Source organism: Buceros rhinoceros, unplaced genomic scaffold, assembly GCF_000710305.1.
Source record: "Buceros rhinoceros silvestris isolate BGI_N320 unplaced genomic scaffold, ASM71030v1 scaffold5063, whole genome shotgun sequence".
NCBI lineage: Eukaryota > Metazoa > Chordata > Aves > Bucerotiformes > Bucerotidae > Buceros > Buceros rhinoceros.
The window spans coordinates 12,340-25,777 of NW_010405270.1; the positions used below are offsets into that span (position 1 = coordinate 12,340).

Consider the following 13,438-nt stretch of genomic DNA (forward strand, 5'->3'; position numbering starts at 1 on the left):
ATTTCTCCTACTGCTGCAGTTTTCCTTGTGTCACTGCCTTTAGTGACTCAACTTCATTACACCAGCCCTCATGAAAATATAATCATACCATCAGAAAACCCGTGTGAGAGAAAGGATGAGGCCCCAGAGCTGCTTCTCTTGGTGGCAATTTCAGGGGAAGATGAATGGGCTGAGAATCCCTGAAGCCCCATGTGCCCTGCCTGCTCTTATTTGAGAGAGGCTGGCTGAAGATGAGGCTTTTTCAGAGATATCCAGCACCCCTGGGCATGGCCAGGCATGGATCAATCCACGTGCATACCACCATTACTTGCCTCAAAGGCCGTTTTTTAGAAGCACCTTAAGAAAACAGATATCCATTTTCCATGCTTGGCAGTTAGTCTGATTTGCAAAGTCACCCTCTACGGCTGCTTTATTTCTGGCATGGACAAATTGATCATCACCCCTGGGAGTGCTGAAAGAGCACATTACTGGGAAGCACACTTGATGCTACAGCTCCAGCAGGCAGTTGTGGTTCTCCTCCCGAAAGAGTGGTAGGATCAGCCAGAGAGACAACAAAATCCAGTCACCACTCCTTGCTTCACACAGAGGTTTGACTCCACCTCCTGTTTAATCAATCTGAGAAAAGAGAGATGCAATTTCAACACCACAAGGTGAATTAAACACTCATGGCTTGATCCCTTAGTATCTCCTTTGACTGTGGCTCCACCATGGTAAACGGTGAAATGAACAAGAACCAGAAGCTAGTCTTACCCACTTGACCTTAGCATAAGCCATGTTTGTCACAGGTCTACCATTTCCTATAATGGACCTTCTAAGATGACACTGCAAGTGATAACTGTCCAAGGGGGTTATTCTTGGCCTGATGCACAGGAAAGCGGCTAGATGGATAAATCCTGCAGCAACTATCGGGAGCTTGGGTCGTAACTCACGAGCCAGGACCATTTCCTCACAGACTGCATTGATCAGCCACGGTCTCCTCTCATGAAGCCATGTTTACTGAGGTTCATGTGGATTTAGCTCTGTACCTCAGGGGAAATCCAGTGCCAGCAATGAAATACTAATGCAAACCCCTGGGAAAATATACTTTCTCCAGTAACAGTTACTGGCAGCAGGCTTCACAACGGGAAACAGCAAACAGCACTAGGACCATGACATCTGCTGAACTGCATTAAACAGGTGCCTTCAACAGGTGCTATACTGCCATCCACTGCTGTTCCTCCAGAAGATTTTCTGCCACATTCATCAGCAGCAACTCCGGCATGCCTTTATCTCCACTTGAGACGTATCTGAACGATTTGTCCAACGCTTTAACAACCCAGTCTGATTACCAGGACAGGCATCTGAAGTGTAATGCCATCACACTCTCTTGCTGCTGGCTGCCAAACCCACAAATGTACATTTGGGTAGCAGGAGTGAAATGCAGCCTGCTCCAGCTAGCATTTTTCTGCTCTGCAGTGAGGATCTGCTAATCCCCATCTAGCTGTTATGCTGCATACCATCCCAGGATTCCTGGAGAAGGCAAGGGGTGGCTTCAGTGATCTGGCAGCAAAGCCCTCACCGTCCCAAATGCCACCGCCTCACATTCCTGGAAGGGCTTCACACTGGACAAGTGTCACTGGGGAGTCCTGAATTAAATGGAAGGAAACGAGCCAGGTAGGTAGAGACCCTAAAACACAGGGCATTAGGGTCAAGAAGAGAAGGATAGAAAGGTCTCCAGACTTACAGAAGCTGTGTGATGTGCCTGGTGCATTGATGTGCACTGATGGTAATCATGTTTCTGCCTCCCATCACACCTCTAAATGACAGGACAACGGCAACTCCCTACCTGCATCCAAGGAGACAGCTCTTTTCAATCGCTGGGCAAAGGAAGGGCAGACAGATCTGAGCCCTGGACAAAGGAGTTTACAGGATCCCTGCCTGTACAGTGCAAAATCAAGAAGGACACAGTATGCAATGACATCTCAGCCCTACCTTGTTGGAGAAGCAGTGACAACATACCATTTCTCCCCAGACCGAGTCCAGTCACTTTAGCATCAAAGTGCCGAAGAGGGATTAAATTTCCTGAAGTCACTCAAAAGAATTTTCTTAGGGTAACTGTTCGTAAAGTTAGGACGATTTAACCACTGGCATTTGGAACTGAAATGAACTCTTAGAAATTTCTCTTTCCCAAAAGGAGAGGAAACTGTTTTCTTTCTGGTTTAGTGGGTGGATACACCTAAATGCAAAGTGGAGGGATCTCCAAGTAGCCTAGTGTAAAAGGGAAAAGTCGTGAATCCTAGAAGTGTGTCCTGCTGGAAGGAAACATGCTGAAGACTGCAATAATTATAACCTATGAGACACAACCACAACCACCACTCCCCCCCCGCCCCCCGCCACAGATCTGAAAAGGCCACAGACCAGCCCCCCATGCCGGGGACTTCCATCCGTTTCAAAGGGAGGTCTGCACTGGGTCTGACTGGCACAGGCTCCCACCCCAGACATTTTCCCAGGTTGAAAATCCACTTACCTGCCTGGTTTGTGGTTACATTTACAGACACAAACTGCCGGGCTCCAGGGTTCTGGTCGGACACTCCATTCACTGCCTCAATTTCAAAGGTATAGTTTGTATGAGCAAGCAGATCCACCATCATGACAGAGGTGTTTTTCAGGCCGGTTTGCTGGGGAAGGTACCTGACATGACCACCACATGCCTCACACAGACCTGAGTGTGAGTTGCACTTCTTGCATGCAATATAATAAGACACATCTTTCCTTCCACCAGTATCAGCAGGGGGAATCCATTCCAGAAAGACACTAGTCTCGTTAACATTTGAGATGGCACTCCGAGGAGCAGAGGGGGGTCCTGGTTTGTAAAGTAAGAAAAACACATGGTAAAAACAGTATTATAAGTCATCCTGCTCTCTACTACTCATGTGCCAGAAAGTACACGGGGACCATTTGCAGCAGCACCCGAAGAACTGGGAAAATGGGGATTTGTTTTGAGCACTCCCACTTCACCTTAAAGGGTCTGGCTCAAACCCAACAGAAAGAGCATTCCACCCCAGGGCACTGCCTTTGGTGCTCTCCTTGCTCTTCCTGCAAAGGGAGCTGCAAATCTTTGCTCTGCCCAAGTCACTGCTGGCTTCACCAGGGGCAAGATTCCCCTTCCTCATCCCACGGCCCCTATATTACTGGCCTAGGTCCTGAAAAAGAGACTCACACTGAGATATTCGTGCTATTTAGGTACTCAACTCAGATGCCAAATCTTTTCTCTGTGTGCAGCTGCCTCTCCATCAACTATTTGGCAATACTGAAACCTAAGCTTGGGCATTCAAATCACCCTTAAGTGAGATGCTCCACACAGCCCAAGGCAGATGGCGACCTACACAGGCCACTGGAAACACGGCCACATCCGGCTACTCAACGGTAGTACTCCGGCTACTCCTTGGTCCCTGCCAAGTTCTAGCACGGTTGGTTAGCCACACTGTTGTTGCTTATTTTGCCAAGACTCCCCACTCAGAATGCCAGTGTGGTGCTCGCAAGGCTATCCAAGGAGGAATGGCTGCTGCAGAGGTACCAGAGCTCCTGCAAAAGGCGAGCTGTCTTCCTTCAACCCGCTGGGAAAGGCCACCTGGAGAAAGGCTGGGAAAGCAAAGGCCACCTGGAGACACTTTCAAGACTACCACCTGCACAAGGTGCTGCAAGCTTTTTGTTCTTAACAGGCTTGTGTTGGAGGTGAAGGGCAAGCTGCAGATACATCCTGAAGGCAATGTGAAAGGACAGGCAGGAATCTCATGAAAGAGATCCACATGTTATGTCTTCAGGGAATGCTAATGAACAAGGAATAAAGGGGTAATTTGTCAAGGCAAGCTGGGGTGGATTTTAGTCATGGCACCACCAGAAACTATTCAGCAAAGACTCCAATTTTTCCAAGGGATGTACAGGAGGGAAGGCAACGCACTCCCCTTTGGTTCGAACGAAGCTGTCAAAACCTTCCTCGAAAACAGCCCAACAGGTACCTTCACCATCTAGAAAACCATAAAAATTAAACAGCATGTCTTAGGCTTCTTGTTTTACTGTAACAATTAAACTTGATTTGTTATTTAAACCAGGCAAGGTTGCAAAAATATAAACCTTACAAACCAGAAGCGTTTTCCTCTATTTCCCTTTTCAATTCCTCTTTCAAGTCTTAAAATTGGTAACGCTGATAAAACACTGTCATGATTTTGACTCGAGCTGTTCTGATTCAATGACAAACTCACTGCCAGAGGAAATAAATAGTCCTGATATACTTTTTTCCTTCAGGCTAAAAGCAGCTGAATACAAAAGCTAAGTTAGTTTAGGAAATGGCAGATCAGCTTTGTTTTGTTCTGTGATCATATCGGATCACTAAGAAAGGGGAGCAAGCTACTCCAAATCTTCACTGCGGGGACCCAGAGCTATTTAGCTAATGACAACAAGGTTCAGCCCAAATCAGGACTATTTGCTGCACTGTCATACTGGTATGGGTATAATGGAAACTATGAAATCATCACTGGAGCTGTGTGGAGTGATATATATTGCACTCGGGGACGTTTTTTACCAGTTAAATTGCCCTATTTTTTCCTCCACTGCATGAATGCCCTTTTACTGCTACGTGTACTCTAGGAAAAAATAAAGAACTTGAGCACAAGAAAAACTTACAATGTGTCTTTAACAGGGGATAAATTATTACTTTTGTAAAATCACGAGACCTTTTTACTTGCTTTGTACAGAAGAGCTCCTCTTGAAGGCTTAAAAACATCAACTTCAGTGGGAATGCTCTGAAGCCGGTGGAACTTCATAACGTATAAAACGAGCATTCTCACAGGGGCTTAGAGAAAGGTCTTTAGTAGTCTACAGATATACAAGACCTACTTGAAGAATCCTGAAACCACACTTGGATAAAACTTTGATAAATGACAGCTGAAAGAACAAAACTGTGGTTTACCTTTGGAAGAGGGGGGCCCCTAGGTCTGCTAAGAGGGTCTGTTTTGATTTCCAACTTTCTTTTGTCAAGGACAAAAATATGAGTTTTGTGAATTTTTTATATTTTATTTTTGCTGCTTTACACTCTAAGCAAGTAAGATTCACCCCTTCTGCAGCACAAGTTACCGATCAGAGGCAAATACTTTCTGAATACAAAGATACCAATATTTTCCTGTTGTCCGCTGATACACATTATTTTAAAAATATAACCCGAGAGAGAAATTACCCTCAAGATACTAATGTATATACGTACACACTCCAAATAAAGTTAACTGTAAAATTATTGGGAGTAGATTATTACACTAAATACTACAAAATCTTCAGCTTGCCCCATGTGTCATACTATTAAAAGTATTTCCCCAATACACTCTGAACACCAACAGGGTTACTTGTCAGAGATGGAAGGGAGGAAAAAAAGGGTGTAACTATGCTCTCATTTTAAAGAGAAGTTGTGCAAGGGACTGAAGCTAGGATTAATTAGGTAAGAAGAAATAAAGCACAGTCACTTCCTGGAAGATACGCAATAATATTAGGAGAATTCTCAAATGCCTATCAGGACCAATTTTTTTTTTGTCTGAGGGCAATAATTATTTCAGATGGCATCATGGCACTACTAATTTTAAAATTAACAATCCTTACTTACAAAGCATGCTTAAGGAATGGGAAAAATTAAATAAAAATTTATTCTTTTTTTTCTCCCCACTGTACTTAACTGAGCAGATGACAGTGGTGTAGCAGTTAGTTTTCTTAAGTGATGCTGGTGGTGGTGGGGAAACTTACGCAGCTTGGGACTGAAAAGCATTTGCTTTAAATTAGGAAAATGTGATTTTACAGCTATACTGACTGGCAAGGGGCCTTTGCATTTGCTGATGAGGGATCTTCTCTAAAACTAACTAGATTTCAAGTTGAGGTAATCTGATGAATATTAACTTCTGCAGTAATAAATAATAAAAACATATAAAAAGCTTGCAATATTTTCCTACCACTCACGACTCAAGTCTTGTCTCACTCTTGTTTCAGCTCACAAGGAGATATTCCCTTCAAGATCTAACTGGACTGGTTTAAAAACATCAGTGTTGCTCCTTACATTATGTACTGATGTTTGCCGTACCTGTCAAAATTTACTACCCCTGCAGCTGAGCTGGGGTAGCACTTGAGCTTTCCTCATGCCCTTCAACACAAGTATAGCTGGATTAGAACAAAATCCCAAGAAAGTACGCGTAGGGCAAGCAAGGGTGACTGGAGCACACGGTGGATCAGATGATCCACTCTGCTTTTGGGGTAGTAAGAGTGAATGAATGCCAGCAGAGACGCTGCAACATCCTCAGCTGCTGCATTGGAGTTTACAGTCGGCGACAGAAGCTGAGCAGTGCCTTGGTCAGCATTAAGCCTCTCATCTGACTCTGAAGCACTCAGTGCCAGGCCAAGCCATATCCTAATACAGCTTCAGGCACCATGATTGCACTGTAAAATAGCTTTCATAACAAAAAACTCTGGAAACAAAACCACCGAAATATTAATACACTCAAAGAAACTTAAAAAAAACCAAACCAAAACAAATAAGCTTAAAGCCCCCAAATAAACAGAAACAGAAAATCCAATAGTATTTTGCATAGTCAGAAATTACAGCCTACACCTACAGGATTCAACTTGCACCAGAAACCTGGAAGAGGCAGGCACTTGCATTTAAATTCTTAACATGAGCTGGTCACCAAGCTTGCTTGTGCCTCTCTGAAAATCCTGCCCAGTGGTCAGGACACAGGTGTGCACAAAGCCCTTCCTCAGGGATGGCCGCTCCTTCCCTGTGCTAATTCACCAGCAGGACAGACTGGATGTCTACCACTCCATCCTGAGAAGGGACAGAGAGCAACACCACCAATGGTGGGCAGGATGCCCTGTGGATACTGGCAGTCTGGCATAACTCTCTATCAGTTCCTGACTTTGGTTCTGCCTGCACAGGAAAGCTGATTTTATGTACATCCTCAGAGCCCAGAGTACTCCTCTCCCTGCCCGTTTCCCAGTACCACGCTGGACCTCATCACCTCTCAGTTATCTATGTTTTTTAAGTCAGGCCAAGGGGCAAAATGGACATCAAGAAGCCCTGGTATCAAAGTTTTTCATGCTGTAACCCTACCCTAGTTACTGCTCCGAAAGACACCTGCATATTTATTTAATCAATTGAGAAGCGAAGTGCTTGTATGACTCACATCCCCAGACCACTTTGATCCGACAGCACCAGCTACTGCCAGGTTGCCTAAGGCTGCCTTCTCCTCCCCTGCAGCACACCTTCCAACAGCTACATGCTTCACACTCCTTTGGCTGGTGAAAAGCAAACACAGAGTTCAAGGTCCCAATTCCGCTCCGAGAGCCTCCTTCAGGCAAGCAGAGACCTGCCGAGGGCAATTTCCTTTGTGAGAGGTCTCTCCAACAGGACAGACCCGTCTTTCTCTTTTTGAAGTGCAAACTTGAGAAGCTGAGAGAGACATCTGTATTCACTGGGATGAAGGCACAAAAAGCAACTACCATGCCAAAATGATGCAAAGAAAGAGAATGGAAGTCACCCCTCCACCCTCTGAGTGTGCACAAACTCATAAACCTACTTTTTTCTCTATCACTTAAGTTCCTTGGAAGCTGTGCCTGCTTCTGCCCCAGTAGCTCAGCTCCTCTTCAGCCCTTTTAATGACTTTCGCACCACAAAAGTCACATCCGGAGCACGACAGACCCAGTTCAGCAAAAACTTGTGATCTGTGCTACACTTGGTGGTACTAGCTGGCAGCATGCAAATCATGGCCCCGAGTATCTAAAACATCAACTGAACAAGAAATTTTCAAGGTACAGCTGGCAGAAAACGGGCAAAATTAGTGATTCTGATTCCATCAGCTTCACCTTGGATTCCCAGTACCTCAATTTGCTTGTTATACTACCCTCCCCCTACACCAAGGGGATAAGCTCCACATTTTTGCTGCAGGTTTGGAGAAGCAGTTTCCACTGCAGAGTTTTGAGGCTACCCTGAAGAACCACCATCTCCAGGTGGATTGGAAAGGTGGGGTTCTCTCCCTGCTTGTTTACCGAAAATGAGCTAAGGGATGATACTAAGGACCATGTAGACTCTAGCTATGCCTACTGCCAACAAGTGTCACACATCGTTTCCTCCACACGTGTGCCCTACACCGGTACTCATGCACATACTGATGCGGGTGGCTGAGTGCCACGCTGCTGGCTGAGTTCGCCCACGAGCGGACGGAGCATCCATTTGGTGCAAAGGCACTTCCAGGACTTAATGCCACGTTTTGAAGCAAAAGGCTTCAAAAAGTCTGTTCTCGGGTAACCAGGGGGTACGGTGCGCAAAGCCAGTGACATTACAGTGTGTCAAGACTAGTTCAGACTCCAGCACAGAGCCTGTAAAAGCACATTAATTGGGATCGTATGTATAGTCACAGTACAAGAACAGCTTGAAAGGATTAAAAATAACCCTATAAGCACATGCTTACTTGTACAGGCCATTGTAGGTGGGTCTGATTCCTTCCTAAAATAGTGCTCTTCACACAGGCAAGATGTGGATGCTTCATCAAGTGTGTAGCTGTGAGGGGGACATTTGCTGCAGGATGGACTGTGGGGTGAAGCTTTGAAGAACCCAGGTCTGCATACTGTGAAAAGAAGAACCACAGGCTAAGCTCTCCGACATAAAATTAGTTTCTTCACATTTCAAAAAAAAACCCCAACATATCTTCAGCTAGAAAACAGACAAACACTCACAAGCTATTTGGTCTGCATATTTTAAAACAGTCTAACAGACAGTGCATACTTAAATATCTGCATGAAAAGAGAATGAGAAGACGACGATTATTTTTTTTCCCCCTAGCATCTCGCTTGCTGGGTATTTACTTTCCTAGTTGAATGCATCATAGGTAACATCTTTGGGGCTCTGCTTTAAAAAACATTATTGTGCTTTGGTGTTTTTTTTTTTTTTTCATTCAGTCTTAGAAAAACAGGTAAAATACATCTCATTTTTCATTTTAAGATGTTCTACACCCAGAAATCAATGTCTCGGCAAACAAATAGCAACATGGTGGTGGTGGTGGTCTCACAATCAACAGTTTTAAGATGTTGTGATAGGGCTGCTTCCCTAGGGTCCTTTTCCCTTGAAAACCTGTGATGAATTTTAAAGCGCTCCACATAAGACAGACTGCTCTTCAGGGTATAGCCCGAACCAGGCATGATTGCCATACAGGCTATTCCTTCCAGCTCCAATACATACGCATGACGAGGCATAAAGACTTGATACAAGACCTATTTTTGTTTCCACAAATACAATATATTGCTAAGGGTAGCTTGGAATTTATTTTTTTTAAATAATTTGAAGTGAATATAGTAACATTTTGTTTCCAGCCTTCCGAAACAAGTGCTCTTTCACCTAAGCCAAGCACTCTGCACTTCACCTGTGTGTGTACACTCAGCCAGAAGCCGTGACAGCCACCGGTCTGCACATATCCACCCCAGCTACAGGAAAAAAACAGCTGGCTCTGTAATTGTATCATCACATGTAGAATTAGAAACCTCTTGTTCGCAAAGAAGGAAAACTTCGTTTTCTGTTTGTCTTGAAAAGCAGAGACACAAAGACATGGAGACATGTTACAGCAGCTTTGAAGTGCTGCTACTTTTCTTCCTTCAGAGATTCTCTCAAACAAACCTGCCCAGTATATCAATGATGCAGAGATCTGCTATGAGACCTACAGAAGTTATCTGGAAATCCCAGAGCCCTTTCCATCCGCGTGCAAACTTCCCCTGTTGTAATTAGCTTGCAAAGAAAATGAGCTCACAGCAAAAGCATTAATACTATCCCACCAGGAAAGTCCCAGACAATCACAGCACAAATGTCATGTGCTAGAATTCAGCCAGTGATGACAGAATTCATCTTCACAATAGATAAAGTAGAGGGTTTTACTAGTGATGTCTTTTCCTCTGATGGACCAGCTGGGACAACTACCTCTAAAGTTGGCTTAGCTTCCTGCAGTACCAGAGGAACTCTCCTGACATCTTCCCTTTTACATCACTAGCTTCTTCACCAAAGGTGAGACACTTGCACAACAACTCCTAACTCCTAGAGCTAACCAGTAAGTCTTTGCTGATGAAGATCACTCATGTATCAAAAGGGGTGTGATTCAAGAGCATCCAACAGACCTCCCCCAGGCCCCACCTCCAGTTTTGCCCCAACCATGAAGCTCTTGCAGCAAGCACCATGCAACCCTGAAGCAATTCCCAAGCCCACCACCACGGGCTGCCAAATCTCCACCATGCACCCGCAGCCTCTCTGTCCTGCTCTAGGGGATGCTCATCTCCGGCATCTCTGCTGACCTCCCCAAGCCAGGCACCCTTCCTTCCAAAATTTCCCCCTGCTCCATTTTTTTCCCATAAGACAGGCAGAGGACAACTAGTAGGACTGTAAGGATTCACAGATTTTTAAAACCCTATTTCCATTTCTGCTCATCATCCAGCTAAGTGCTCCATACCTAGGCTGCGAGCTCTGCAGGACGCAGTTCACCTGCTTCGTGTCTATACACCAGGAAGAAATGCTGAACAGACCTAAGGCTGATTTTATTCTTGATGGCTGTTATCAGGCTTGCCATGAGCTGCCCTTATGCTTTACAGCACGTTCCTCAGTTTCTGGCACAGAGTTAAGTTCTTTTATTTACTTCACAGCCACCCTTAAACACTGCCCTACCTACAGCAAGGGCTTGTTATACAATCTCAGGAAAGCCTTCTGGGAGAGGAGACCACCAAACAGCTCCTGTCTAACCTACAATTTGTATTTCAAAGCCAAATTAAACTCACTTGCACATGCAGACAATAGAGATGGGGAAATGAAAGCACAGAAATGCACAACATGTAACGAGGGCAGCCCACATCTAGTGTGTACTCGATGTAATTAGCCTTCAAAAAAAGACTTGAATTTATCTCATTATGTCCCATCAAGACAGACAGAAAATCATTACAGCACAAGAGTTTACCGTGCTTCTCTTTTCTGCAAAGCAGCAAATGCAAAATAAGTCAGTTTTCCTTGACAGATTTTCAACGAGGTGCAGCTTGTTAATGACGGTATGATACGTAACTCAGCTCAAAGAGAATGCTTGATTTTCATGAGTAAGTACGAAGCCAACAGATGTACAACAGCCAATAACCCATGTTTTAATGAGGGATGTGAAATAAAACTGAACTGGACCAATTTCTGCATAATCTGCAGACACCCATGGGTCAGGCAAGTCCCTTCTCTATCCAAAAGATATAAGGAGGAAAATTCAAGAAGTTTAAATAATACTGAAGATTTCAACATGAGTCCTCAAAAAAACTAAGTGAGATACTCTTGTGTTGTTGACTGGAAAGGAAGAACTCAGGCACAGGCCGTCACAAAATCACAGAACTGTTCAGGTTGGAAAAGAACTTTAAGATCATTGACTACAACCATTAACTCAGCATTGCCAAGTCCACCACTAAACCACGTCCCTCAGCACCACATCTACACGTCTTTTAAATACCTTCGGGGATGGTGACCCAATCACTTTCCTGGGCAGCCTGCTCCAATGCTTAACAACCCTTTTGGTGAAGACATTTTTCCTGCTGTCCAATCTAAACCTCCCCTGCTGCCATCTTAAGCCGTTTCCTCTTAAAAAAAGCGAGGACAGAAAACTTTTAAAAAATGCAAGAACTACCACAGCAAGTGGTGGCATGCCAAGTCCACACCACTGCAGCAGACGCTTTGTGGAACCACTAAACCACGTCCCTCAGCACCACATCTACACGTCTTTTAAATACCTTCGGGGATGGTGACCCAATCACTTTCCTGGGCAGCCTGCTCCAATGCTTAACAACCCTTTTGGTGAAGACATTTTTCCTGCTGTCCAATCTAAACCTCCCCTGCTGCCATCTTAAGCCGTTTCCTCTTAAAAAAAGCGAGGACAGAAAACTTTTAAAAAATGCAAGAACTACCACAGCAAGTGGTGGCATGCCAAGTCCACACCACTGCAGCAGACGCTTTGTGGAGGACAGAGGGGGATTGGCAGGGCTCCCCGAGCACAGTCTTCCAGCCTCCTGTGACCAGCAGCTTGGGGACAGCTCCTCCTAGAAACCAGACTTGTACTATGGTGCTCAGGAGCAGAAGCAGCTGTAGCTGCATGGGTGTTTGAGGCAGAACTAATACCTACTTTAAAGCTTTTTTTCCTGTACCATTTCCTATGTTTGCTTTGTACATGACACAAAGGAGAGGACAGCTGGTGAGGTGGTTCAAGCAGCAATCCTGTAATGAACAGGGATGCTACGATAAAACGGATGTTGTTAGACAAAAGGTGACCCAGGAATATCTTATGCCTCCACACTGCAGAGCAGATATCACAGCAGCCGGACGGGCACGGGCTTGGCTGAAGTCAACTGCCAAGAGCAGGGGCTGGGACTGTTTCTTTTTCCTGCCACTGGAAGCAATGTCTCAGATATTCTGGAAATTGGATTCAGAGCAGAACAGGCCCACAAACAGCTTACCTTGCAAATACACTGGGTTTTAGACTTTATCTTACCATTCCTCTTCTGGCAGTCCGCCTTACAATCTCTTAATGAAGTATACGTGGATTTATTTAAAATCACACGGGTGTCCGGGGTTTAATTTCTAATTAAATCTTATTTCGGTCTTCTTATGTTTTTATCTCAGTATTCCTAATTCAACAGCTCTTGAAAAGGTACGTAGAACTAGCACAGTATGGTCACGCATGCAATGGTACTATCTCTCTTTTCAAGGGGGTAGGAAAAGGAGGAGAAATAAGAGCCTAAGACTCCCCATAATCTGCTGCAAGCTAGCAGAAAAGAAATGAAATTTTTAGCTGTTGATGAGATCTGCTACTTTCTTCCTATTATTAAAACTGATAACTCCTTAACTGATTAACAGCCACTGATGTGTGAAAATAACGTTTAAATGAAATTGGTTGCTAGAAAAAAAAAGTATTTTTAGACACAGCAAATATGCCATAAACAACCTGCCGGTGTTAGGTACAAGCAGGATGTGTTTCTGTTAGTAGCACATCCATTATTAGCAAATTAATTTCACTCTTTTTAATTTTAGCAGCAACCACAAAATGTGAGCACGGAACATTAACAACAGTGCAGCCTCTTGCTTGCACTCGTCAGGATGGGCAGAGAGAGATGGCTGCAATGAAGGACAGCAGCAAGGGCCTCTCAGGATAGCAATGATGTGAGCTGATCCCTTAAACTGGCAGTGATTGGATTAGAAACGGGCTTTGTAGCTTACAGACAGGAGCCCACAAGAGCCCTGCTCATAGAAACTGGGTGTAGGAGGAATCACTGGTCCTCTTACAATGAAAACTGGCTTCTTCAAATGACATGCTGAACTTTCCGTGCTCTATCAGTACTAGAAACAGTGAGTGGCGGGGCGGGGGAGGGGGGAGGGGTG

The 13,438-nt window shown here is 44.6% G+C and overlaps 1 protein-coding gene across 1 annotated transcript in view; it reads right to left on the reverse strand.

Moving 5' to 3' along the window:
* Positions 1–1,192: 1,192 nt before the first annotated feature.
* LOC104491270 (ephrin type-A receptor 5-like) overlaps positions 1,193–13,438 on the reverse strand; it is a gene marked incomplete at its 5' end in the record, with an annotated part of 101,183 nt that continues 88,937 nt past the window's right edge. Inside the window, 3 exons of the mRNA XM_010133655.1 lie at positions 1,193–1,320; positions 2,507–2,842; positions 8,478–8,633. Of these exons, the coding sequence (XP_010131957.1) occupies positions 1,193–1,320; positions 2,507–2,842; positions 8,478–8,633 (620 nt within the window). The remainder of the gene's footprint in view (positions 1,321–2,506; positions 2,843–8,477; positions 8,634–13,438) is intronic.